Source organism: Scomber scombrus, chromosome 5, assembly GCF_963691925.1.
Source record: "Scomber scombrus chromosome 5, fScoSco1.1, whole genome shotgun sequence".
In the NCBI taxonomy this organism is placed as follows: Eukaryota; Metazoa; Chordata; class Actinopteri; order Scombriformes; family Scombridae; genus Scomber; species Scomber scombrus.
In genome coordinates this window covers 10114506-10142004 of record NC_084974.1, presented here as the reverse complement: position 1 = coordinate 10142004, position 27499 = coordinate 10114506, and the positions used below count along the sequence as shown (strand labels likewise).

General features: G+C 38.8%; 2 protein-coding genes across 2 annotated transcripts; both read right to left on the bottom strand.

The window, feature by feature from the left end:
* Window positions 1–534: 534 nt before the first annotated feature.
* On the bottom strand, window positions 535–10323 carry rab38a (RAB38a, member RAS oncogene family). Its single transcript, XM_062419390.1, has 3 exons — window positions 10122–10323; window positions 5141–5421; window positions 535–747 (listed from the first exon to the last, which is right to left on the bottom strand). The coding sequence occupies exons 1-3, from the start codon at window positions 10321–10323 to the stop codon at window positions 592–594; spliced, it is 639 nt and encodes a 212-aa protein (XP_062275374.1). The 3' UTR covers window positions 535–591.
* A 1177-nt stretch (window positions 10324–11500) lies between these two features.
* ctsc (cathepsin C) lies at window positions 11501–21087 on the bottom strand. Its single transcript, XM_062419389.1, has 8 exons — window positions 20785–21087; window positions 20129–20274; window positions 19042–19196; window positions 17032–17187; window positions 16195–16313; window positions 14500–14631; window positions 13794–14026; window positions 11501–13189 (listed from the first exon to the last, which is right to left on the bottom strand). The coding sequence occupies exons 1-8, from the start codon at window positions 20942–20944 to the stop codon at window positions 12923–12925; spliced, it is 1368 nt and encodes a 455-aa protein (XP_062275373.1). The 5' UTR covers window positions 20945–21087; the 3' UTR covers window positions 11501–12922.
* Between the last annotated feature and the right edge of the window lie 6412 nt (window positions 21088–27499).

Here is a 27499-nt window from a genome sequence, read left to right as displayed (position 1 = left end):
TCTCATATATAATAAGCACATTTGCTTGCTGCATTAAATAAGTGCATTTGACGGTGAGGAGTATAGGCTTAAAGGACCTGTGAAATAAAACGCTACTCCTTATTGTTTGCTTATTTGTGCAGAATCCCAGACAAACTCAAAGATAGATAAAAGAGCGGGCATGAGACTGAGAGGGAGAAGAGAAAAAAGGGGAGAAAGAGAAACAACTACATTGGTTAATAAACAGAGATTACCTTCGTGAACCTTTGGTGCACGATATACTGTGATTTATGTGCATGTGTTCATTAACTATGTCTCCATGGTTACTGAAGTGACAGAGTTAAAGCTTGAAGTCGCCCAGAGGGTGACCTTGCCTTTGACAAGCACATGCAGCATCCATCCATCTCTGTTTCAATCCAACCATTTCTTGAGCTCCCTCTCTCACCTTCCTTCACTAACCCTCCCTCCACCCACCTAAACCGGAAAAGAGTTGGCACCCATACATTCTTCCTAAATTAAAAAAAAAAAGTAGTTCTCCATCTTTTTCGCTCACAGACAAACTCGACTTTGAGTGTAATGAGATACAAAAGGACGTCCAAGTGTCAGGAACTGTTACTGGGCTCTGAAGCAGGAAGAGCATGTCCCGCCTTTGTCCTTCTCTAACTGGGGGCTGATGGTGTCTGGGACTTCAGATTGGAGCATGTCATTCTCACTGGCAATGATGTGTTTCACCAAGCAGTTTGCCGCTTCGTCGATATTGATGTTTTCCTGAGAAAGAAAAAAAATGGAGAAAGAGGAAGAAAAAACAGGGGGAGGCAGGAAGATAAGGTGTAGAGGAGTAGAGAGGACAAAAAGAAGGTTACATCAGTTAATGCAAACATTTTTATGAAGGCAATAAAACAAGTGCAGTAAGAAAAGCAAGGGAGAGCAGGTGAGTGCACAATTAATTGAATAGATGGATGAAGAACCAGCCAGCAGTCATCATGTGAAGTCAAACTGAAAAGGCAGTTTTGCATGATATTTCTGCTGACAGTGGCTTTTGGTTAAGCCAATCAAACAAATGTAATGAAACAAGTCCTATTTCAACACTAAAACTGGTATAAATACAAAAAAAGTACCATAAACTGTATGTATAGCATGTCAACATGGACAGTGTCAAAATCACTCTATGGGAAACTATGGGAAAGTGTCAATTTTCTGTGATAGTAAGAGCAGCACTTCAAATGAAACTTCAAATGAACTTCAAATGAAAAAATGAAAGCTGTGTCCACAAAATATAGACAGTGTAATGTTTTAAATAAACAGGATCAGCACAGGTCAGTGTGTCTTTTTTATCTGAAGTGCTGCACACTCTGTTTCTTCAAGCTGCAAGTCTGGATCACATGCAATATATTTTCCCACCACTCAGACTCAGACAGTCATTTGCCCTGTTTTTTTATGAGGTCATTATTTGAGATTACTTTGTGGAAATGGTGCAGTTATTAAATATTCACGGAACAGATACAGGATGGGAAACATGAGCCAGGGAGGTGAGTAATTCTGCAACAAAAGTAAATCCAAGAACATTGCAATCGTACAAGCATCACACAGGACTTGACTTGGCCACCAGGAGACACACATTTGTGCCGTTATTACAATCAACATAAATAGCTAACAGATAATCCTCAGATAATAGTTGTGTCTACTTCACAAACCTTCTCTATCCATCAAAATGAAAAACAAGACCGTTCTCAACAGCTGCCAGAGATTAGACAGCACCCATAAAAAGGATTTAAAGCGACTGGGAAAAGAACTGCTAAAAGAACTAAAGTAATGGCTCTGAGTGTTAAAGTGAAGTTCACATGAGGAGAGGACTAGCAGCGATTATTGATGAAAAAGAAGCACACACACACATACACACACACACACAGTTTCCTAATATGTGAAAAGTCATGCGGGAGCAGTAGAAACTAGCAGATGTAACAAGTGTGCTCAGTAGGATGTGACCAGGCGGGGAGTTCCGGTCCTCTGAAATGATGCCAACGCGGTAGTAACTTAAAACTGCATTCTATCAAAAGGCCGCCAGGGGGTGACCGTTTTGGTGTCAAAAGGACTTCCGTCTCTATACAAGTCAATGGAGAATTCACCAACTTTTCACTTGATTTCTAACCTCAGCAAACGTTTTCAAAATGTGTTTATGGTCTCAATCGCTAGTTTAAAGCCTTCTTCAATGCAGTATGATGTTCATTTGTGAAATTTTGGCCTCCCTGATTTTATATTTGACGATAAAGCAGGGTATGCATTAGGGCGTTGCTACGTCGTGATTGACAGGTTGATTGATTCACAGGTTCAGGACGGTGGACAGATAGACTGCAGGAAATAGCTGTGAACTTGTTTCACACCAACAGTTTTCTCCGGAGTTTTGTGTTTATAGTTAGTTGTAACAGCTAACTTGGTTAGCATCACCAGGTTGCCGGTGTAGACTGTGGTAGATCCAGCCCTCGCAACCTCCCCGCTCCGTCCTGTTGCTCCTTCTGATGCCCAAGTAGAATCCGTGTTTTTATTTTTCCCGGCATGCACCTGAAATTTTCAAGATGGCACTGCTCAGATCCAAAACTACTGGCCTCCGAGCACCAGTCCACAAACCAATGGGTGACGTCACGGATGTTACGTCCATTTCTTATATACAGTTTATGGATGTGACGTGGTGCCGTCTGCAGCGGCCATAAACCCCTCCCTGTGGTGATCACACGTATTCTTAATTATTTTAATATATAAATAAAACACAATAAAACATCTTCACCACTCGCATTCATGCTTCACTTGATGGACTGCCCTGATAGCGGAGTAATTACTGCGAATGCCACATAACCACAATGTGCCCGGTTTAATTCCAGCCAGGGCCCTTTTTGAATGCCATACGCACCTCTTTCACCCCATGTTTCCTCTCTGCCCACTAATTAATAAAAGACATAAATGCCAAAAAAATTGTCTTTTAAAAAAAAGAGCCTCACTTCCTTCCCTGTATGCTCCTGTGCATGCAGAGCGTGTCCAGCAATGTCTGAGATAAAAGTTTGTAATAATTCCTCTGGCAGGTGATTCAGGCAGTGGACTCTGAGTGTGCCAGCTATCACCCTGATGTATTACAGACTGTATACTTTCTCGTGACACTTGAGACATCAGTATGCACATTATTCATGGTTTATTTCTTTTCATATTTACTGTTACATGTATGATGACTCCAGCTGCACAATAGCTGCTGCGAAACAAACACAGAACAAAGAGCCATATGGATTTGAGCTCTTCGGCATACACTGACTTGTTGCCCCAACTCGTAGGATTTTTCACACACCAGCTCCCACTGTTTGTGGAAAATATCACATGACTGGTTGTGTTGCTTTGAGGTAAAGCCTCTCAATCTTGTACAAGGTTTACATTTCTTTTTCAAGCAGATTAAATCCTCAATTCATCTTTGCCTTCATTAGCATTCTTTCATAGCGGCCGTTATTGTCCATAATTGCCTCCGTCACCTGTTTGTTGGTCTTTTTCTTTGTTATGCAGATGGATGTTTCAAATGACATTTGATGTAAAGTTAGGTTTTGAGCCAAGGTACAATAAAGCAGATTTTGGTGTAGATCCAGATTTTTGTTGCAGCATTTCTTGGGATTAAACCGCTGCACTTACTTAAATGAAAAAAAAACTTTGACATGTACTGTATTGGCATGAATGTCTGTGTAGTTTGATAGAGATCAGATACAGGTTAAGATTTCTAAAGATTTTACATTAATAAAATAATTTAATTGGCCATTCTTTGAGTACTTTCTATTGTCTGTTTGTTGTAATTGTGCACCTTCTATAGCTATAGTACAAACGAATTAAGATTACATAAAAACACTGTGATCAAGAGTCTTAACGCAATTTCCATGCTGTAAATGGATGCCTAAAAGATTTGTGTGCGCGTGTGTGCGTCCGTGTGTCTACTACGTGCATGCACGTCTCAGTCTATTCTTTTGCCTTACCATCCAGCTGTGAGATTCCTGTTCGGCATTAGCTGCTATATTCGGGGCTTCTGCTGGTGTGTCAGTGTGTTAGTGTGTAGGTGGGTGAATCCGCAGCTCATTTCATAGTCAGAAGTCCCTCACTACATTCTCTCATTTCTGTTTGCATGAATGAGTCTTGAATTATACTGTGCATTTACTGTGGTTTGTTTTGTTTGTGTTACATATTTTCTCTGTTTTCCTGTTCATGGTTTCTTTGTTGCTCTATTAAATACTTTTGTGTCAGACTGAAAAAGTTAGACTGAAATGCACATATACATACCACTGTAATAATAATTGAGTAAACATATAGTCGCATTATACTTAAAACATCTGTAATCATTTAGTACTTCTTTTAGATCATGTTTTGAGTGAAACCTGCCTTTTATCCCCTCTTGCCTCGCACATTGTAATAGTTAAATGTTCATTTATGTGCTTTCATTTTTCTTTAACTTCAAATTAGTTTATTATGAGCAGTGATAGCAGCATATCTCCACAGCTATCTGGGCAGGGGGGCATGAGAACACATAAATATAACTCTTGTCATGTGTGTGAGGATTGCTCAGTGATGGTCAGAGGGCTGTTTATTTTTTGGCATATTTGCTAGACATGTGCCGGTAAGTAGAAGACAGTGGAATGAAATCTACATTCCTGGACATCCTCTCTGCATGGTAGACCACCTGATAGCACTGCTGTTGACCTGGAATAACACAGGAGGAATGTTTGCTGTGCGACCGAGCTCCCTGAAGAAGCAGCAGAGCTCAATGATTGAGGCTTCATTCATATGCAAATAATGAATAGACTGGGAGTCTGTTAAACTCAGCACTTTTTTAAAGATTTCTTCACATCCTTAAATGCGCCGCTGTCGTGGCTTCTCCACAGAGCGTTCAGGTGCTGGGTCTGATACAGCCGAGCTGGCGGGGAGTCAGCCGGCTCTCAAGGACCTCTGAACAGGAAGGACACGCCTGCTTGAACCTCAGAGCTCCCACTGAAGGATGGTTTTGTATTCATGGCACCATCCTGCTGCTTGTATTACTGCTGTGTATGTGTGTGTCTGTGTAAGTGTGTGTGTGTGTGTGTGTGTGTGTGTGTGTGTGTGTGTGTGTGTGTGTGTGTGTGTGTGTGTGTGTGTGTGTCACTCTCACCTTAGCAGACGTCTCGAACCATCCCACAAAGCCGTTCTCCTGGCAGAACTGCTCCATCTTTATTCCGTTATTGGTCAGTACGTCCCGACCCTGGTCACATTTATTAGCCAAGAGCACAGTGGCTACATTTTTCCCATTGGCAAGTGTCAGTTTGGAATCCAAGTCCTCCTTCCATTTGGCGATGGCCTCAAACGAGGCGGGCCTTGTGACATCGAACACAATGAAGGCACCCATGGCCTCGCGGTAGTACACACGGGTCATGTTGCCAAACCTCTCCTGACCTAGAAGACAGACAACAGGCACATGTGCAAAGACACACAGACACACACAGACACGCACACAAACGTTAAGGATTTTAACCCTAGCCCAACTATACAAACGCATCCAGAGAGCAGGTGATGTGACACTTCAGCAAAGACACTTTCTCATATAGATGCTTGAATATGAGTCATCCAAGTTTACTCATTCTGTCACACTCCCCTCTCATATGTGCTTTTATGCATGCATTCCCAACAAACACACCTCCTTTCTCTCACACACGCACAATTACATGCATGATTTTGCTGTTAAAAATGCTCACACAGCGATAAGATGCAGACACGGATAGATGCAGAATGTGGAGGAGAGAGGTGTCTTTGGTGTGTGTGTGCTTGCCAGCCTGTCTGTAAAAATTCCTGAGGGTAAAATTAATTTGATAAGCTCTGTTGGAATGTCGTATTCATGCTGATTTTCCCATCCATAACTTCAGCTAGAGCTCCGTATAGTTGCAGAATACTAGCTATACTGATGCAAAATACAATCAGTTTGTAGGCAAGACATTTTAACACCGCCACCTAATCATATAACCTAAACTGATCCTCCTCAACACCTTTCTGCAAAGAGGAGATCTAAATATAAAGCAGGAACATTTTCATTCACCTGCTTTGAGGTCAGGTGGACCAGAGCACAGGCCAACCTGAAAAACAGTTGGAAGGAAGTGTGTCTTGCTCAAGGGCAGCTCAGAAATGCAGATGTTGGTCAGACCCTAACAGAATCTGCTGACTTTTTTTTAGGGCTTTCAGTAGTGATCCAGAATGAAAATCTGCAGAATTCTGTGGGATGTTTTTTTTTGCTTGTAATGTCATAGACAATATTCATTAAGGAAAATAACAATTGTTTTCAGTGAATTAGAGCTCAGCTACATTGTTTGAATTAAAACATAGTTTTACCCCCACTGACATGTTTGCTACTATGACTCACAAATAGTGACGTGCCGTTTTATGCGTGATCAGCTACTTATACAAAGCCACATTTGATTGGGTGAACTTTTGTAAATGCCTCTGAGCACATTATGTGCAAAAATCTGAAACTATTTTACAGGAAAAGACGTAATAATGTACAAATACTGATTTTATGACATATTTGGCATATAATAAGAGATATATAAGCAATTAATACAGGGACACAGGATTAAAAGTGGGATAAGGTAATTTTCATTTCACCGGGTCTTAACATTTTGAATTTTACAGGGAGCATGTTTATTGGTGGAAAATCTGCAGAAATATGCGGCAAATCTGAGGAAATGTCATCGGAATTCTGCAGGCACAGATTTCGTGTGGGCCTATGTCTAGTATAGTACAGTACAGTATAGTACAGCATAGTATACTATAGAATAGTATAGTACAGTATATTATGGTATAGTATAATACAATAAAGCATAGTACTACAGTATAGTATAGTATAGTATAGTATAGTATAGTACAATATAGTACAGTATATTATAGTATAATATAGTATAGTATAGTACAGTATATTATAGTATAGTATAGTATAATACAATAAAGTATAGTACTACAGTATAGTATAGTACAGTATAGTACAGTATAGTATAGTACAGTATAGTACAGTATAGTATAGTATAGTACAGTATAGTACAGTATATTATAGTATAGTATAGTATAGTATAGTACAGTATAGTATAGTATAGTATAGTATAGTATAGTATAGTATAGTATAATAGAATATAGTATAGTATAGTATAGTATAATACAGTAAATATATACAGTATACAGTATAGTACCTGGCAACCAGTATTCATAGCTTTCTGTGTGAGCTGAGGGAATCATTCTGGTGTTTATTATTCTATACAGAATATTTAAGGTTACCTTATGTAAGGTGGCAATAATTCAATGGAGTTGAAGAAGAGAACAGGCCAAAAAAGTCTGGAATTCTTTTATGAATTGTGTTATTATTATTTTTCTAAGTATCAACTAACTATTGTCTCAGAGGGGAAATTGGACATTTGTCACAGACTAAGGTGCAGAGAACATTAAACAATATATGAAACATATACATCAAGTGACAACATAAAACCTAGAGGGTATTAAGCCATCACAATTCAAACCAAACATCTTCTGCAACCACAGACTTTGACAGCTCAACATATGTATACTGTGAGAATTTATTAAGGTTGAAATATATGAAAAGCCCTTCCAATAAGCCTTGAAGCCAACTCATTTTTTTCTATAAGCATATGCAACTAGCCCTGTTACCCAACACACAAAAATAGACTGGCTGAAGTTGTTGTTTGCTTTGGAAAATGTACAGAAACAGCGTGTGATTTATTACATCTGTGGCCTGAGAAAACTTCAGTACATCATCAAATCCCAAACAAACCCATGAGCTGCTGGGTGAAGTAAAATGCAAAACCCACAAGATATTATTTATGTGCCTTATAAATGCAAGATGGAGGTGTTAAAACATACTGAAATCAATACCATGTCTATGAGTTAAAACAAAAGGGAAGCCTGTAATGTAGAGAGCTCATCATAAATATAAAAGCCTAAAGGCTACCATAACTTTTGCACCCTGTGGGATCAGAGGGATACACTCATCCTCAGACCCACAATAAAAAGCTTTCTGTATACAAGTACTTGGGCCTCAAATCTCACTCACATGAGTTTGAGACACATGACTGCTTGCGCTGACTGGAGAGGGCGCACAGGAGGGGCGAGAGCAGCAGGTCAGAGGATTTTTCTGAACCTCAGCCGACACTCATGTGAGATGAGACTGCTGTAGCCTTTAGGTTTGTTCGCTCACCCAACAGCATCCCAGCCAAAAGCCTTTATTATGTCTGATTTCTGTGTTCACTGAAAGACTATCGAAGCATTAAATACCAACTGAGATATTAGAATTACTCATTTTCATAGCAGACAAGCAAAGATATTCTCTATTAACTTACCAAACGGACCAAATCTGAGTGACTGAGTAACATCTGGATCCCTTTAAATGCATAAAAGTAGGCTACAAAATACAAATACAAAACGTACAAATAATAATAATCATGTGAACAGTGCCATACCGTTCAGCAGTACTTGATGAGTGGCCACTAGGGGCAAGAAAAGATTATTTTTACTACATATAATGTGTATAATATGATAAATGTCTGTGGAATTTATGAATGAATGAGTGAATATGTGATTAAGTAGTTTGAGAGCAACATGATGATTTATTGGTGACCAGGTGACACTTGGGCACATTATTAAATTATAATCATGATACTGTATTTTTTTTTAAAGTGTATATATTCTGTGATAGGCCAGAACATTTTATTTGGCTCTAAACTATATACACATCTTTCTGTTTTCAGCCTGACTGACCAGAAAAAATCATTTTGGCTGACTGCTGTCATGACTGCTTTCTGTGACATCATGAGGTGTCATATAGTCATGTGATGTCACTCTAAATTTAAATTAAGGCTAATTTTCTGTTTAAATTGTGACATGAATTTAATCTTAACCCTTTTAATATCATAGAAAGCTCAGATATCACAACTGTACTGTACTGGCCTACACATGCAAGCAACTTTAATTGCATTTTTGTTAATGAGAGGTCATAGGTCAGAGGTATGGTTTTGATTTAAAAATAAATAATTATAACAAAACAACATATATGCATAGCGGCTATATGCAGAACACTTTTGTACAAACAGTGACTTTACTGTAGCACCTGTGCCCTTTCTCTCTTTCATGACTCCTCCAGATTTGTGTGTAAATAAAGAGAAACATGTAATTGCAGAAATGCGTAGCCAAGTGATTAGAAGTGAGTTATGCCAGCAAGTCAGCTGGTACACATGAGGAAAATTAACCCGATATAACCCTAAACATCAACCTTTCACACACACACACACACACACACACACAAAGTTAAATATCAAGTGTGACGACATGGTCACGAGCTCGTTTTCATCCCTAAACTCAAACGTTGTGTTTACAGAAACACAGCAGACTAAAAGTAAAAGTCATCCATCAGTTTTAAAAAAAAAAAATGTAAAATTGTAATTATAAATCTCTTCATTAATTCTCAATCATTTTTAAGCCACGCAAATTATAATTTATTGCACTCACTGAAGGGAAAACTCCATTTGGCTGGGCCCACATTTTTTGATAATCATTTGTGTGTATAGGAGCAGGCCCCTCATAATGTGACTGTGAAGCAAACTCATTTAAAGTCATGCAATGTTTGAAAAAGAAAAAAACACAAAATAATTGTAAACATAATTTTGCCCACCATGATAAATCGCCACTGGCATTAATGAATTCCCAAATGCAGCTTTCAGCTATAACTTATCAATAGAGTGGCTGCATTTCTTTATTAGCAGAGCAGAGCATTTTCCATTTTCTGCTTAATCTGGATAAGAAGTAAAAAAACACATTTTCTTCTGGTTAATTAATTTCAAATAATCTGTTTTAGACTAGGGGTGTCAAATAATATAGTTTTGCCACTTTGAAACTCACCAAAAAAGTGAAATGAGTTGTTCTACAAGGCTGTGGTTCATTCCACAAACCATGCGTAAGGTTTGATTGAAATAAAAAGCAGGTGACACAAATCATCCTCTGTGTGCTGCGTCATTTTACATTTTACTTTTTGCACAACTCTCTCTGTTTGTTTCCCCCCTCCTGTCATTTTCACACCAGCCGTGCGTAAAAGTGATTCACCATACCTGCAATGTCCCACAGCTGCAGGCGCACCGTCTCCTGGTCCCAGTTGAGCACTTTGAGGGCGAAGTCCACACCGATGGTGGCTCGGTAGTTGGGGCTAAAGTTGTGATGGACATAACGCTTGATGATGCTGGTCTTACCGACACCGAGGTCTCCTATCACAAGGATTTTATAGAGATGTTCCTTATTGTGGTTGTTCTGCATGGCGACCGGTGAGGGCGAGAGCTAAGCATGAATCCACCGTAATGGAGAGGACCGAGGGGATGAAAGGGGAGAAGCACAGGACGGCACAGGGAGAAGTAAAGAAGGAGTTGGGAAGGAGTTGGGTGGCGGAACAGCAGAAAGGGGAGGTAAAGTAAAATACGCCCTGCTGGCCCACACAGGGAAGTGGAGCGGAGACGTCTGGACCTTGTGACTTCACGCAGGGTAGCTGCTAAGGGGCCTGGATGTAGCCCCCCCCCCCCCCAAAAAAAAAAAATAACTTAATGTGAGATAAGTCAGCAGCAGCAGGGTTATTATAGTTAACCAAAACTAAATAAAAATAATTTAGTTAACTGAAAAAAAGGGAAACTAAAAAAACACAATGAACAATGCAAAGCTAACTAAAACTAAACTGAATTGCAAATAAAATCAGCTTAGTTTTAGTTTTTCTTTTCATTTTCTCAATTTTTACTGTATTCTGTTCAGTTTGACTTCTTGAAATAACGAGCTAGTACCAGTAGGGAGACCACAAACACAAACACAGCTAATTTTACCTCAGTGTCAGGCGTTATTTCATCTGTTAAACTAACTAAAACTAAACTGAAATAAAAAAGGCAAACTGAAAAACTAAATAAAAATAAAAACTAATGAAAATTTCAAAACTATAATAACCCTGGTCAGCAGTGGTGGAAGAAGTATAAAGATTATTTACTACAGCAGAAACAATCCATTACAACTCTCTAATTTTAAATAAGTCAAATGTATATGTAGTAAAATATAAGATAAGATATTCCTTTATTAGTCCCACACTGGGGGGATTTGCATTATTACAGCAGGAAGTGGACAGTAAAATATACGAGCAGCATTAAGAAAAATAATAAAGAACAATACATAAAAAGTACAAAAACAATAAGAACAAAAGTAAAGTAAAACTAAAGTAATTATTTAAAACTGTAAACAATTATCATGAATCTATATCTTCTTGTCATCATCTCAGTATAAGTTGTATTGTTTCACCCCCTTGTCGTTTTTGAGTTAACCTGTTTTGCAACTTTGTTTATAACATTAAGAGAATACAGCTGGTCAGCTTCCACCAGAGATGCATAATGATAGTGAATAAAACCAAAGATATAAAATAGAGACTTAAATGCTCCCTCTTCTTACACACAAGACCAAACACTCATTTTTAAAACCTTTTTTATTTCTCTCATTAAAATGACATCCATGACATCATATGGGTAATTGGGAGGCAGAATAAAAGGCACGACAATCAGTTTCATCCCTTTATTACTTGATTTAAACACTCTACAGGGATATACATAATTCCCCATAGAAAAGCGTGGCAGTTATGTTTTAAACTTGTTGTGAGGACAGAAGATATTACAATTTTCCACGGTACTTCCCTGAGACAAAGAATCAAGGTCCTGCAATTCACAAAACAAAAACTGATTCTTCAGTTTCCAATTCCCTTTTAAAATGTAACAATGAGATTTTTACTCCACATTACAATTTGTCACAGCACAGCACGTACCAAATCATTTGATTCCAAGTTTATATTGGCAGCTCCAGCCTGAATTTAATTGTTCATAAACAAATAATCAGTGCATGTAAAAAATAAAAAAAAAAACAGGACAAGTGAAAGAAAATCAAAGCAAGTGAACTGATCTGGAAAACTTCTGCTAGACAGACGTGATACTAAAAGAAAAATAAAGGCAGCATTAGAAGTGCACAACTGCTTCCCTCTGATTCAAAGTTTGAGGAGCTGTAAACTACCAGTACTTTTTGTTTTAATGCACTGTTCATTGTGTTCATGTCCCTTTTTCTTAAAAAAAAACCAAAAAAAACTTTGAACTAATGTAGGAATACATTTGCCTACATGTATGACTGGGTGTTTATAAAATCTGTGGTAAAATGTTCAGCTGGGTCCTGCCCCTTGTTAACATTATTCCCAATTCCCCTCGGCTTTACTGAGCAAGCACAGATGCAGCGTAGGTGAGGTTTTGGCTGCCAAAAAGCAACTCCTCCTACACTTGAGGTTTTTCAATCAATTTATCAGTTTAAGGCCATCCAATGAAATTATTTGGTTCCGCTACTGTAAACATTTGACAGCTCATTTTATATCAGATTTCAATTTCCTAGTTTTGGCCTTAAATAAAATGTGCACATTATTTGATTGAAGGAATAACTTGCTTACTTTAAGTTTTGGTATATTTCCCTTTTTAAGTACATTTCACATTCATATGGAAAATCTGAAATACTTTCGGAAGGAGATGTCACTGCTAACTTTACATGTTGGATTGGGGAGGAAGTAGTCTCTCAATACCAGACAATAGGAGATCTCTGCATACCGAAGTCTGGGGATTTTTCTAAATCCATGGTAGTCGATTGCTTATATTTTGTCCCCCCCAAATTCTCCTCCCAAATGTCACTGCCCCAATATAAAAAAGTGCAGGGTTTCAGCTTTAAATTTCAAAACTCTCAAGCATACATTGACTACAGCTAAACTAAGTTGGGCAAAAAGAAACAACAAAAAACTTAATCTGCATTGCATTGAGACTCATTCAGCTGATCTCCTCTCCCTCCTATCCTGAGTTTACAACCTCTACAGTTTGGGGATGGGTTTGGCTGCAACTGCAATGCTCTCAATGGCACATTCGTCACTTCCACGGCGGATTCGGAAGTAGCCATCCTCGCCCCAGGTGGTACCCCAGCTGTTCTTGACAATCCAGTACTTCTGTCCGGTCATGTGGCAGCGGCCGTACCCCACCAGCAGCACAGCGTGGTTGGTCAGCTCAAAGGGATTGAAGGGGTCACCAAGGCCTGTGTGGTGGTAGATTCCCTCCTTGTAGTGCATGAAGTCAGGATATACCTGTGGAAAGATTGGAACAACTTACTCTGGATTCCTCCGTTTGTGTTCTGCGTAAAACAGTAGCACACGATATTAAGCAAGAATGTTTCAATCCCATCTTTTCCTTCGGTGAAATAAAAGAAATTGTGAGATTTTCCTAAATAGATATACACATAAATTCTTAGAAGAAGCAGTAGAAATCTCAGCTTAAACCTCGGGAAGTATCGGTATTGGGTTTTTATAACCAATGTTTGTTCTGTAGGCTTCAGCATTTCCGAGCCTGCATGAACGCATCCAGTGGGGCACCACAATAAAATTAGTCATAATGTGTTAATTCCACAATAGGAGATATGTTGTTAGCAAACAGTTTTGGTGTAAAAAGCCTGCATATATCGGTATCGGAAATTAAGAGTTGGACAATATCGGAATATCGTATATCGGCAGAAAAGTCAATATATCGAAAACATCCCTACTATTAAGTGCAGTCGATTTAACTTAAACCTCAGATACAATCACATAGCAGTCAGGTTTAAAAGATCACATGCCTTTGACAGAGCAGCAGACCCGGTTGTTTAGTCAACACATACTGCATGTATAGGAACAGCAGTCAGTTAGCAGCTGTTACCTCAAAGGCCACTGCCATGGGTCCATTCTTGACCAGCTCCAACATCATGGCGCTCTCACTGCAGCCGCCATAAAAACCACCCACGTAGTTGTATTCTGCGGCGTAAATGCGGCCGCAGTTTTTAGGAATGCCACACGGAGAGTCCTTTGCAATATATGGAAAGCATGACTCATCCACAATGCCGAAATCCTGGATGTACTTCCCAATCAGGTACGGGAACCCACCATCGCAACCTTTAAAGAGGAGGAGAGAAGCTGGGTATCAAATCTGGTTTGATCAATACATTTAAAATGGAGGAATAGAATAGTTGGAAGTTATTTTGATTTCTTAAAAAGGGTGACATTTATTTTCTGGTACAAAATAGAAAATGTAGGAAGTGTTTTGCACAACTCTTCAAAAATAATTAGATGAACTAATCGGGGCATTTATGAAACGCTTGACTCTCTACATGCAGTTAGGATACACTTTCCAAAAAACACTGTAGTGCTACTTGTTCTGATTGGCATGGGAGGGCAGACATTTACACATGTAGCAGTAAAGTGCTTTTCTATGATTATTATGTTTGGCAATATGATACTTTCTCACTCTGTATTAACCACTATAAAAATTAATGGTTATTTAGTGTTGACTCTCCACATCGACTACCAGAAAGAGTTCACTGCAGGTAAAATAAATAAACAAAATAAATAAAGTCAAAGTGTGTTACCTTGAGAATATTCAGAACAGGAGACCACCTGTTGTGGGCTGAGGACAGGAGCCTCGGTGTTGTTAGTGAGGATTCGGACACGAGCCTCAAGCATTCCCATGGAGGCAAAGGAGTAGCAGCTACCACATGATGCTGAAAGAGAAAGCTGATTTTTATTTCTATTGTTACAGGTAAATAACCTGGTGTGCCCATCATGTTCACATTAATTCATACATGGAGTCTCTAGCTTATAGGTGCAGCTGGACGATCTAATGTGTCACAATAGCCTTTGAATTTGAATTATCATCTTCTGGCTTTTCATCTAGTGCCACCATGAGGTCCATATTTTTGGCTTTTGAATGGATTTCCACTGCATTGCGTATTAAGAAGGTGATCCTTACATTTTGTCCTGAAGAATGTGAGTAGGCAAAAACATTAAAAAGGTTTAAATATACTGCACATCATTAATAAGTACAAAAATGACCCGTTTTAAACACCTGATGCAATGGCAAAAAAATGTTCATTATGAAACAGTGTTGCCTGCAAAACATGATGCAATCCAATACAACAGCCCTGAAATAAATCCTAATAAATGGGTACCTCAGAGTACTCTAGTGGTACATATGATCAAGAGCACATTATAAAAGCGAGTACTGATGTTACTGCAGTGTTCCTATACTCCAGTATGCTTATCTGCATTAGTTGTCGTGCATGATGATGGAGCAAGGTGGAGAGAAAGACACCGATTAAAGTCACTGATAACCGTCCACAGTGTGAGATACTACGGGAGTTCTTAATAAATCACGCTGCAGGAACAAATTAGGTCAGAGAACAGAGGCTGCAGGGAGGTTTAATAGTAAATGGTAATTGGACTTAACGTGTCTTTTGACCACTGAAAGCACTTTTAAACTACATTTTACATTCACACACACATTCATACACTGATGGCAGGGGCAACCACGCTCAGTGCTAACTAACATTCATTCACACAGTGTTGGCGCAGCAATTTGGGGTTACGTATCTTGCCCAATCGACACAGGGGGAACTGGGAATCGAACCTCCGATCTTCTGATTGTTGGACGACTGCTCTACCTCCTGAGCCATAGTGATTAAAGTCTGGGTGACACTGAGAACAGGTTTCATTTGAGTTGAAGACCTTAAGTCCCTTAAGACAAATTGGATGAAACAACAAATCATTTAAATTACATATCTACGTCATCAGTTTGAGGAGAAAACAGTGTGATGACACAAGTTTGTCATCTTAGATCTCAAGGACGGCCAGCCCAATTTATTCTGATTTTTTTGTGAAGTGATATGCAACCTAAAAAAAAAAAAAAAAAATAGGCTCCACAGTACTGCACAGTGGCTTAAAGGGCTTGTATTGAAACACTCCAGCCCTCTCCAGATCCTTAAACCCAGCCCTGCAGAGGCCCTCTCAGACACTCAAACTACTCAGCACACATAATCTCTCCACTCACACACACACACTATGCTGTACAGAAACGCAGGAGGAAAGAAGAAAGCAGCAGACCCGGGCCTGCCAAGAGGAAAGCAAAGAAGGTGGCATGCTGCTGCTCATTGCCCTTACTGACAGCTGTGAAGTAAAGCAGTGAGGTGTCGCTCTGTCTGCCTCTGATTCCACAAGACTAATTACAATATTTTGATCCATCATCAATATGTTTTATGGTGTTTTGCAGGACGTTAATTGAATGTCACCTTGGTTTCGCACAGGGCTGACGAAGTTGACACCATCCATGTTTCTCCAGTCCCAGCGCTCCGGTAGAGCTGCTGCCATCTTGGCTACTTCAGCTTTCACAGGCATAGGGCGAACGCGCCTGAAGTAAGGATCAATATTTGAATCACAAGTGTATTTTACTTCAGACATTATTGTTAGACATTATGAGAGCACGTGCTTAGATAAATAGTATCACTATGGAAATTTTATGTGTGCACATTGCAGTTGAGTTAGGCAAATTTCATGGGAACAGTTAACAAATGAGTTCAGTTCAAGCAGATGTTAAAAGGGGTAGTCTGGATTTTCTGAAGTGGGTTGGCTAAAGTACATTTTGCTGCAGGCCTCGTCTGTAGCAGTACATGGCTTAACTTCTTCATCCTTTTCATCTCTGCTTCTCCAAACTTGGAGCGTGCCAACCCAAATCTGCTATAGGTAGGAATAACTAGCTCGTACAATCCTCCTTCAAAAAATCTGAACCATCCCTTTAATATGTGCTTGCCTCACATCTGTTGTTGGTAATGTGTTAATTTTGTAAAAACTGATGCAAAAGATAGCAATATGAATTTGGAGCCTGTAACACACAACAAAAAAATGTATATTGGAAATGAACCATCTAGTGAGAAGGTTTTGTACTAGTGCCACTATTTAAACTTTCATAAACTTTCCAACCTTCTGAATTTTAGGCAGCTATCAGGGAAGGGGAAAAATTACTTTAATCCGAGAGCACAAATGATTAATTTCTGTATACAAATTGTTTTAGTTATCTTCACCTGCCAAGCTCCACAGGGCAGTTTTGAGAAATATGAGCAAATACTCACCTGGGAATACGAGAGCCAGGCCCTCCTGCTCTTTGGTGCAGCTCCTGCATAGTGTACTTTTCATGCTCTGGGTAAGGCACAGCTTTCCAGGAGCTCTGAACTGAGTTGATGGAGTCAATGATGTCCAGGTTGTGTTTGTATGTCGTCTGGAGCAGCCTGGGGGAGTTAATAAATAATAGATGTCAGGGGGGTGGGGGGGTGGCTGTCTCCCTCAGCAAAGACACAAACAAGAAATGATCTGTTATGTTGCATCATAACATACTGCTAATGTTCGCTGGCTATCATATCCAGCTGTGGACATGCATGACAATATAATGCAATCCAATCAAATTAAATACATTTGTGAATCTCTGAACAGTAATATGCAATGCAAATAATTTCTTTTAAATATTAATACACATTCTCCTTAATATGAATAGTATGCTCCTAATTTTTTTTAAATATATAGTGTCATATGTTTTGGTCTTTCAATAATTAGGACTAAACACTCTTTCAGTATGTCCTCAATGCATTATAGCTTCTACTAAAACAACTTTGTAAAGGCAAAATTGTTCCTTTGATTGCAGCAGAAATATTTCAATAAGAAACGGTACATAAAAGTTTCTAGGATTGGTAATACAAATTCACAAAACATGTCAATTTCAGCCAAAGTTGCACAAAGCACACCTACATTGACCGCATAATACAGTGCAGAAGCATGTGGAGAAAATATCCAACTCCAACCAAAGTGTAAATGAGAACTATGGGCTTGAAGAGTAACATTTTCACAGATTACCCTGTGACAACTTGTCACCTTTTCACACACACATATTGTTAAATCAGGTCAACCTAAGCCCACGGCTGTACGATTCACACTACACTTCTACCAGCTCTGGTTAAATATCCGTTGGAACAAACAACTTAGGTTTACAATCTACAATGACATGTAACTACTCCTTTGTTTACTTTAGCCTCATTTCACACTGGCACCTTTTAGCGTGTGTTAAGTCGATTTTGAGAGGATCAGCCTGCATACTCGGGGCTAACTCGACTCAGGAGCAGGTGCCAGCAAGCCCTAGGATAAAGTTGTGGTTCACATTGTGCCAGTGAGAAAGCTTTGTTAGCCTGCAGATAAGAAGGCAAAGTGCAGTGTGAAAAGCCCTGAATTTTCTTCTATATGAGTAAACAAAGCACAATACAGTTTGAAGTGCGACAGGGTCGAGGTGTTTTGCACATTCCTGAGTTTCTTACCAATAATTTCACACTAAGCAAGAGAAATATTCCTCTTTATCAATATTTTTTCATTTGCATACTCTCAAAGGGGAAATGGGTTAATGTGAACTCCTCTCAATATGCAACAACAGAAAGATTTTGACTGAGTAAATGCATTCCTTCTAAGATTGGTACTTAAAAAATTGTGATAAATAAAAATGTTTTGTGTTAAACATGGACTTTAGGACCCATAATGTATAGCATATATACATGGGAGCTGCATGTCTGGGATACTTGGTTGTACATGATAGAGAAGAATGATTAAATCAATTAAAGTCAACTAATTAAATCCCACTAGTGCTGAGAGAAACAATATTGCTCTAGCATTTATCTTTATGGTCTACTAAAAATCTGTAACATAACACTAACTTTAAAAATGGAGCCAAAGACTCCAGGAAATAGATTTTTATTGCTGGTAACTGAGTCAAGAAGGTAACTAAATTTCTCAATCAAGCATTTTTGTATCGCCTGTGGACGTGTTGCGCTTTCATGTTAGGACTTCTCTGATGTGGATTCAGTTTCCAGGCCCATTTCCCGAGAGTGAGTGAGAATTACTCAGCTCACATCAAAAGAAGAGAAGAGGCAGAGAGGAAAGAAGGGAGTAGATTAAAGCAGAGATGTAAAAAAGTGCACAGTACACAGAAAGCAGGGATCAAACCCAGCACCTGCACGTGATTCTGGGAACAAATAGGCTCTCTCAAATGACACAAACAACCAATATAAAAATACAATTTATAATCATGTAGTCAAGCCATTAACCTGCTGTTGTAGACTGGTTTGTAGTCAGTTCGGGGTGCTACTGGTGTCGCTCTCTTCCCAACGAAACAGGCCCAGTTGTTTCCCAGGACATCATGGACCCACCCTGTCAGGGTCTGGTCACAATAGCTGGTAACCTTCTCGCCATCCTGAGTATACTGAAAGTGTGGAGAGATAACATACAACTCTTATATGAGACTAGATATCATCTTAGAATTCGGATATCGTAATATCGTGATATAGCTATGGTGTTTTTCCCTGGTGTTTTAGCTGTTCCATTATTTGCCTTTTACCAATTTTGTCATTATATCCACATTACTGATGATTATTTATCAATAGTTGCATTGTGTAAATATCTACAATATTGTTGTGATATTGATAGAGGTATTCGGTCAGAAATATTGTGATATTTTATTTTATCCATATCGCCCAGCCCTATGTCATGTCATGTGATGCAAATACAAAGATTTAAAAATAAATAAAAAGGTAAACTCTTTATTTTCAGTCCACTATTAAAACAGTCATAGCTTTTGAGTTTGAGAGGGATTCATAAGATCCTGCATGAGTAAGTCGCATTGTCATTATATAACCACATGTTTGAATAAATTGCAGACACTGAGGAAGTTGAACAAGACGTGCTTGCCGGAAAGACGTGTGGGTCATGACACTTCCCTCTTCTAAGTGTCATGTGAGTGGTGAGAAATAACTCATGACTGGAAAAAAGAAATGCTGATTAATCTTGCATTTATCTGCTTTTACAAAGTGCATGGTTTCAGTAAAGTGTACAGAACATACGCATATTTTCCAGATACCATCTTATCAGACGAATGTAGAGGAAATTGATTACAAAAGTAAGCCTTTAATGACAGGCAGTGTTTAAATATAAATATATATATATATAATGTGGACGACATTTCCAAACCAAATGTCTCATTGACAAGTTGAACTTTATCTAGAGGAATCATGTGATGAGCTGTAAAAGTTTAATGAATTGTGCACAATACAAGTTATGGGTTATGTTATACAGATGGGATCCAGCAGGTATTTTTAGTTTTACAAAAGAAAATGATGTTTTTAAGTCATCTTTTACCTTGAAGAAGGCGAACCATTTGTACCCATTGATGACCACTTCAAAGCCCTGGTTGTAGATGAGGGTGAAGAAGCCAGTGTTCCCCAACTCATCTGTGGCTACAGATAGTGTCTGCAGGGTCACCGTCACCGTGCTCGCATCTGTGGCTGAGGAGGAACAACAACGTCACATGAAAGAAACAGCTTCCAGATTAACTTGGATTTCAGTCATCAGCTACAAAGATCCAACTCATAAAGAGGGACAGTTTTCCTCCCTGTAAACATTCCTCTTGTTTATACTGGTTATTAAAAAAATCCCCTTCAAATGTGCTTCCAATGCAAGTCTGAGTCATATAAAGTGTGTATCTGACTCATTTACAAACTTTGTAGCATAAAATACCCACTTTGCGTTTCCTTGTGTATAATGCAGGGATCTTCAAATAGCCAGTATGAACAAGAGTTTCACATTCATTTCCATTGATTGTGATAATAATATGTGATATGCATGGTTATATATTACACCAGACTACACCAAAAGGAACTAATAAGTGAATCACCTGCTGTAGTTGTTGTCTGGACTGAAAACCTTCACACACACTCTGCAGGGCCTTCATGTCACATGACTCTCAATTGCAACACTACTGAGCTAAATTGGTGCAAACAAACATGAGTCTTTACCTTGAGTTGAGCAGTCGATGGTCTTGTCGTGCCCACCTTTGGACACCTGAAACACCCAGGTCCCCTGAAGATCCTCGTAGGTGCAGTTGGCAGGTGTGTCAGCCCAGGACCCTTCAACCCAAATGAATAACACACACACCAGCACGCCGCTCAGCCTCATCTTGATCCACAGATGGCTTACTTTACCTACACACACTTTGAGAGTTACACACCCAGCTTTTATAGCATCCCCAAAAAAGGCCTAAAACTTTGACCCCAGCTTGTCCACTTTAACTTCACTGTTTCCCCTCTGCCCGCTATTTATACAAGCTGAAACTTTTATACAAAGAGTGCAGCTTCAAAGGTCAAGACAAGTATCCGTGTGCCGACACTAGCAGCTATCTAAACACTCAAACTACACGTACACAAGATTATTTTAAGACATAATGAGAGAGTTGTATCAACATATAAGCTCGTATTTTTTGATTTAATGGCATATATGAGAAATATAAGCATGTATATGAGTTTCTGATCTATTCTGTGGACGGAGATTAAGACGAACACGGAAACAAAGGTCAGTGAACGGCTCACGCTCCGCGGTCCTTTGTCTGTTCTTTGGTTTCGGTTTCCTCTGGTCATATGACCGGCCAGCTCTACGCATGCGCAATAGATACGAACAGAGACGTGAAAAATAAATACAAAACAAAACCAAAAACTACGCAAAGACACAATGAGATATATTCCTAAAAATATATGCAAATAATTTACAAATAAAGAAAGGGTCTTCGAAAATACAAATATTAATTAATTAATTAATTTATTTATTCATTCATTCATTCATTTACTTATTTACTTATTTACTTATTTACTTATTTACTTATTTACTTATTTACTTATTTATTCATTTATTTATTGCTATATACAATTATATTATTTACTTCTCTTTAGTACATTTCTTAAGCATAATTTAATTTTGAACGTGTTTTGGGCCAGTGATTGTTGATTGGGGCAGCCAAGTAATTTGACATATTTGAACAATTTTTAAAAAAGTAACGTAATAGTTACTTTTCCTGGTAATTAATTACTTTGACATTGATGTAACTCAGTTACTAACTCAGTTACTGTTTGGGAGAAGTAATGAGTAACTATAATTAATTACTTTTTCAAAGTAACGTGCCCAACACTGGTGGCCACTATGCGTGAAAGGGCTAATGTGCATACTTTCATATCTAGACCTATCCTTGAGCATAAATGCTATAATATAAACAGTTTAACGTCGATGTACAGTATGTGCATTTTACAACAGACATTTTGGGCTGGGCATCATTTTAAAAAATTATGTTACCAGTACCAATCCAAGTACCCTTAAAGTGATATTGATACCAACTGCATAAAATGCTGCCACTCCTCCACATCTGAATGACTTTATTTTTTACACGTAATGCATTTTGAAAGCCTTCAATGTGGGCCAGTGACACAATGAGATAAATATCTAAAAATATATGAAAATAATAAACAAATAAAGAAAAAGTCTTGGAAAATACAAATATTCATTATTTATTTATAAAGATTATATTTATATATAAAGATATCAAGTACCAATACCCAGCCCTATTAACTTCATTTAGTAATGAGATCCAGGGCTCAGGTACTGCACATGCAAGCTCACTGGCATTGATTAATAGGAGAGTTAAATGAAAAATGTATCACAGGCTTATTACTTATAACTTGTTACACGTATGCTTTTGCTGCTGTTGTTAAAGTTAAAGTAAAAAAAAAAAACACCATGGAAAAGGCAGATTGATTACATTGTACACTGTTATTGCTACAAACCAGGAATGTAGAAACTTTCTGCACTGGTTTAATAAGTCTGTTACAACAAGCAACAGAGGTAAGGTGACACTTAAACAGACAAAATACACCTTTTAAGCATATTATTTGGACTACTTCTTCAATTCTGACATTGAATCTTCAGGTGTTTAGTGTCCACCAAGTACATCCTTAGAGGGAAAAAAAGCTTCTTATGCTCCTGAAAATGTATTTTAATTTGCATTAAGGGGCTACATTTGAATTAGAACCTAAAACATGTATTATTTTTGTTGACGAAATTGGAACTACAGTATATCTCAAGCTACAGAAAATACACCGCACAATTATATTCATAAATGCTAAGCCTCACACTCCCAGAAAATGATTGAGTCAGGGTCTGTGATGCTTTGTGTGATGAGCCAGAAAGACCAAATGACACCACATCAGGAGCTTGTGGTAAGTGGAGCAGCAGCAAATTGCCCTTCACACAGTGAAATTTACAGATCATCCAGAAGTTGATCCTGGATGTGCCTCCTTAACACATTTAGCCCTGAAGTATTTTTCATTAGGCTACTTTGTGTTATTACCATGTTCATCTATTTGTTTTTTCTTCCACTGAGTCTGTTGTTTGTATCTTGTTTGTGACTTTGTAATCTTGTTTATATTGTTGTGATATCCTAATAATCCCTGTGGGGGAGTTCTCTTCTCTCTTCAACTTGTCAACTCGCCTGTTTGAATATGTATGTGTGTGTGTGTGTGTGTGTGTGTGTGTGTGTGTGTGTGTGTGTGTGTGTGTGTGTGTGTGTGTGTGTCACATACCTTGATCGGTCTGTAGTTAAAGGGGTTAAAGAGCTTATTTTAGCCAGCAGGCACTTAAGGGAAGTGCTGGAGGCTTTGATCACCATAGTAACCATGACATGGACCGACTCATCTCCTTGACAGACCATAATAAGCACTCATCGGAAGAAGAGACTGAAGAGGTATTAGTCATGCAGTCTCATTGGTGCTATTACAATGTGTTTGTGTGGAAATGTGTGTGTGTGTGTGTGTGTGTGTGTGTGTCGGCACATATATGTTACTGTGTGGCTGTTAACATGTGCATGCATATAGGAATGTGCGTCTGTGTGTGTGTGTGTGTGTGTGTGTGTGTGTGTGTGTGTGTGTGTGTGTGTGTGTGTGTGTGTGTGTGTGTGTGTGTGTGTGTGTGTGTGTGTGTGTGTGCGTGCAATAAATAAAAACAGAGGAGCAGAGAGACAGAGACCGAGGGATGATGTTATGAATGTTAACAGCCTGGACCTACAGAGAGTGACTCATTGAAACTCGTGTTTCAATCTTGATATTGTTCTCACTTCCACTGGCAGGAAATTAAAACTCAAGCGACTTTCAGTTAGGCTATATTGGCACCCGCAGATGTGTTCCCGGCTTTCTTGGTTTCATCACATAACACTTTCTCTTGTTCTCTCGTGCCATTTTTGTTATTTCTCAGTTCTCCATCTTCCCACTGATTCACTCTTTCAAGTTTTTCTGGTTAATTTCTCCCAAAATGCACACACACTCAGAATCTGCTTCATATAACCTACACTCTAGCAGACATTGGGATGCTTTATGCATTCAGGTACTTATGTGAGAGTGTGCCTGTGCGTGTATGTGTGTGTGTGTGTGTGTGTGTGTGTGTGTGTGTGTGTGTGTGTGTGTGTGTGTGTGTGTGTGTGTTTGTGTGTGTGTGTGTGTGCGCATAAGCAAGCCTCCATCTGTGTTTCCCTGCTTTGTATTCCCTGCACAGCTCTTCACTCCCTGAGCCTTCCACATGAAAAGAAAACTCTCCTTCTTGAAACTGCAGCAACCATTAAATCTGTTCATCCCTGTATTTTGTAGAGGTTAGCGTTACATTTATGAAAATGTAAACTCTGAATGAATTACTGAAATTAATATAAGTGTAACAATAAATGCAATTTCTGAAACCTTTCGCTCTTGCTCTTAGTTCAAACTAGTCATGTTGGAAGCTGTTAAATACCTGATGAACATCTGGGACTAAATTGCATTTAATTTATATATCAACATGCTATTTGAAAGCATCCTCATGTTGCTTTTGTGCCACTTAGAAAACACTTTGGCCAGATTTGTTTGGACCAACCTAACTCTTATGAAAAAGTTCATTACAATACTTATATACTATATATTATACTTGCTGAGGTGATTTTAGCTACTGAGAGGCTGTTCACGTTATTTGTGTTGTGCCTTTCCGTATCTCCTAGAAGAGCTAACAGCATCATTGTTGCTCTGTTACCCACATTGATCAAAATGGATGTACATAATGCATGTCATTAAGTTGGAGGTGTGGGTGGAGCCACTCCATCACAGAGTGGAGTTTGCCTCTCCATCCTTATGGTGGTAATGTTTCATCCTTCACATTTAAATTAAGTCCTCTGGAGCAGCTTCGCGGTCAGTTACCTCAGCCATACGCATACACCTACACGCACCAGAGCTGTGGAGTGAAATGCTTTCACATTCCTAGTACATATGTCCATGCCCACACATACTAGGCCTATATAAGCCATATACACACAGTGAGTCTATACAGTCCACACACACACACACTCACTGTTAGCCACATGCTGCCATGGCACTACTTGCCCACATAGACGTTATATATAGTGCCCATCTGACTGCACTGAATGCACAACATGTCATTTACATGGGAATAAACAATACTCACCACTGAATAAATGTACAGCGTGGGCATTATTTAGAGGATTACTCACTCACTGCATTGTCTGATTTCTTTCTATTCTTCTGAATGCTGTGCCACAAGTTCAGTTCATAAAACTGTGATTAACCAAAGCCAAACAGTTTAAGGTTTAAAAAGACTGTTTGGTGTCAGCTGTGTCAGTGGTTTGTTTTTGTAATGATTTAACATCATTCCTTAACAGATCACTTGATCTTCCAGTTTGATTTATTATCCTTCATTGATTTCTTCTCCAGTTTTCACTTCAGTATCAATAAGTATTGATTAGTCACTGAAAAACAAGTTTATCGATGCACAACCTCATTAGTTGTTTTTTTCCTAGAGTGATGTAACAAAATATGAAGTGTACGAATGCTGCAGCTTTACTGAAGATGGGTTCAGTCTAATTATTATGATATTCAAATATATTGCCTCCATGCAATGAAATATTCAAATCTGTTTGAAACCTCAAAGTCAGAAGAGCATAAATCAATACACAATGCCTCTAGAGACAAACACACACACGCACACACACGTGGGCTTCCCACAGGAGACACATTATACTGATGTAGTCATTATACTAGAATAAACCCCACCAGTGTCTGAGCATAGCTGGTGTGTGTGTTCATGAACATATTACATGCGTATGTATCCACTGAAATAACAATTTTCTGCTGAGTTATCTTCTATTTATTTTTTGTATTCCTCCAATTTGCTTATAGCCTTTCCATCCTTTCCATTTATTTAAACTGTGGGCCATTTGCAACAATTTGGAGAGAGCATTGCTGCATTGAGAGGTGGGGACACGGAAAAGGACAGCGGAGAAGAGCGAAAGAGGATAAATAAAGAGGGGGTGAAAAGGAGAGACCAGAAGGAGGTGAATGAAAGATGGCACTTTAATTTCATTGTTATGACCTGTACGCCTTCGGTTAAATGAATGAAATGTATTTGGGGCTGATTCTTCGCAGAACCGCGTCACTGTGAGTGAAGGAGATGGAGGAGGAGGAAGCAAATATCACAAGAGCTGTCAAGGTGTTGTCAGCTTCCTGTGACTGGGTTTAACATGTCGGCCTGAAACCTGCAGACTGTGTTCATTTATTGTCGCTGCTAAAATTGGAGCTTTTCCAACTATTGGATGCAACAAAAAGGAAAGGAGGATAATGACTGGAAACTTGTTTTTCTTCACACCAGGGCTCCTATTTATCAAAAAAAGAGGAAGACGGCAAGGAGGTCAATCATAGTTTTTTTAATAATGGTTTCAATAATGATTCAAAGGTACTTCGTAGTACACTTACACAATGATTTATCAATGGCAAATAAATCAAAAGCAAAACCCTTTTTTCTGTTTTTTCCACACACCTTATCCCTTATCCCATCTCCTGTCTGACTCCACAGCACTGCTGCATAGAGGGTTCCCAAAATTGAAAGAAAGTTACATCCCACTAAGAAAACAAAACGAGTGCCACATCATCATGAAGAGGTGTAAGTTAGACTTAATGAATGCCCTGTACATTTTGGCTACTCTAGCGCCTGCCTGGTGCTCAGTGGGTGGCTGTGAGTCAAATTGTTGTGTCCATCACAATTTTTAAAAAATGAAATCCAGCACAGTGTTTCTGCAGAGGGGGAAGAGCTCAAAAACAGATACAAGTGTTCCCCTGAACAAACACAGTTCCCCCTAGGATGCGGATGTGCAGCTCACCAGGCTAAAGCTGCCTTCTCTGACTATTTTTGAGTTTTACACTGGCTCATGAGACTCTTGGTTCTTCTCAGATCCCATTAATGCATCTGTACTGTACTGTACTTCCCTCCTGGCATCTCATCTTTGCTCCTTTGCTCTTACCACTTTATGACACACAAGAGAAACGACTGCGTGAGATAAGATCAACATGTATTTGTCACATGGGAAGCGTAGCACAACAAGATATGAGATATTTAGCTTTTGTTGACCAGCTGATTGGTTTTAACTGAATCGTGAAACATGCCAAACTATATACACTATGAACATATTAAGGATGGGTGTACCTGCAATTTTGCCAGATTAGACAGTTCTCAGGTTATTCATTGTGCATAAAAAGTAAATTCACTTGTTAATACTGCAACCCTTAATCTGAAAAAATCTGCATGTATTATGTATATTTCTTATATTATGTATTTTGTTCTTTTATGTACAATAAATTCAATTAAATTAAACTCTGCCCCCTG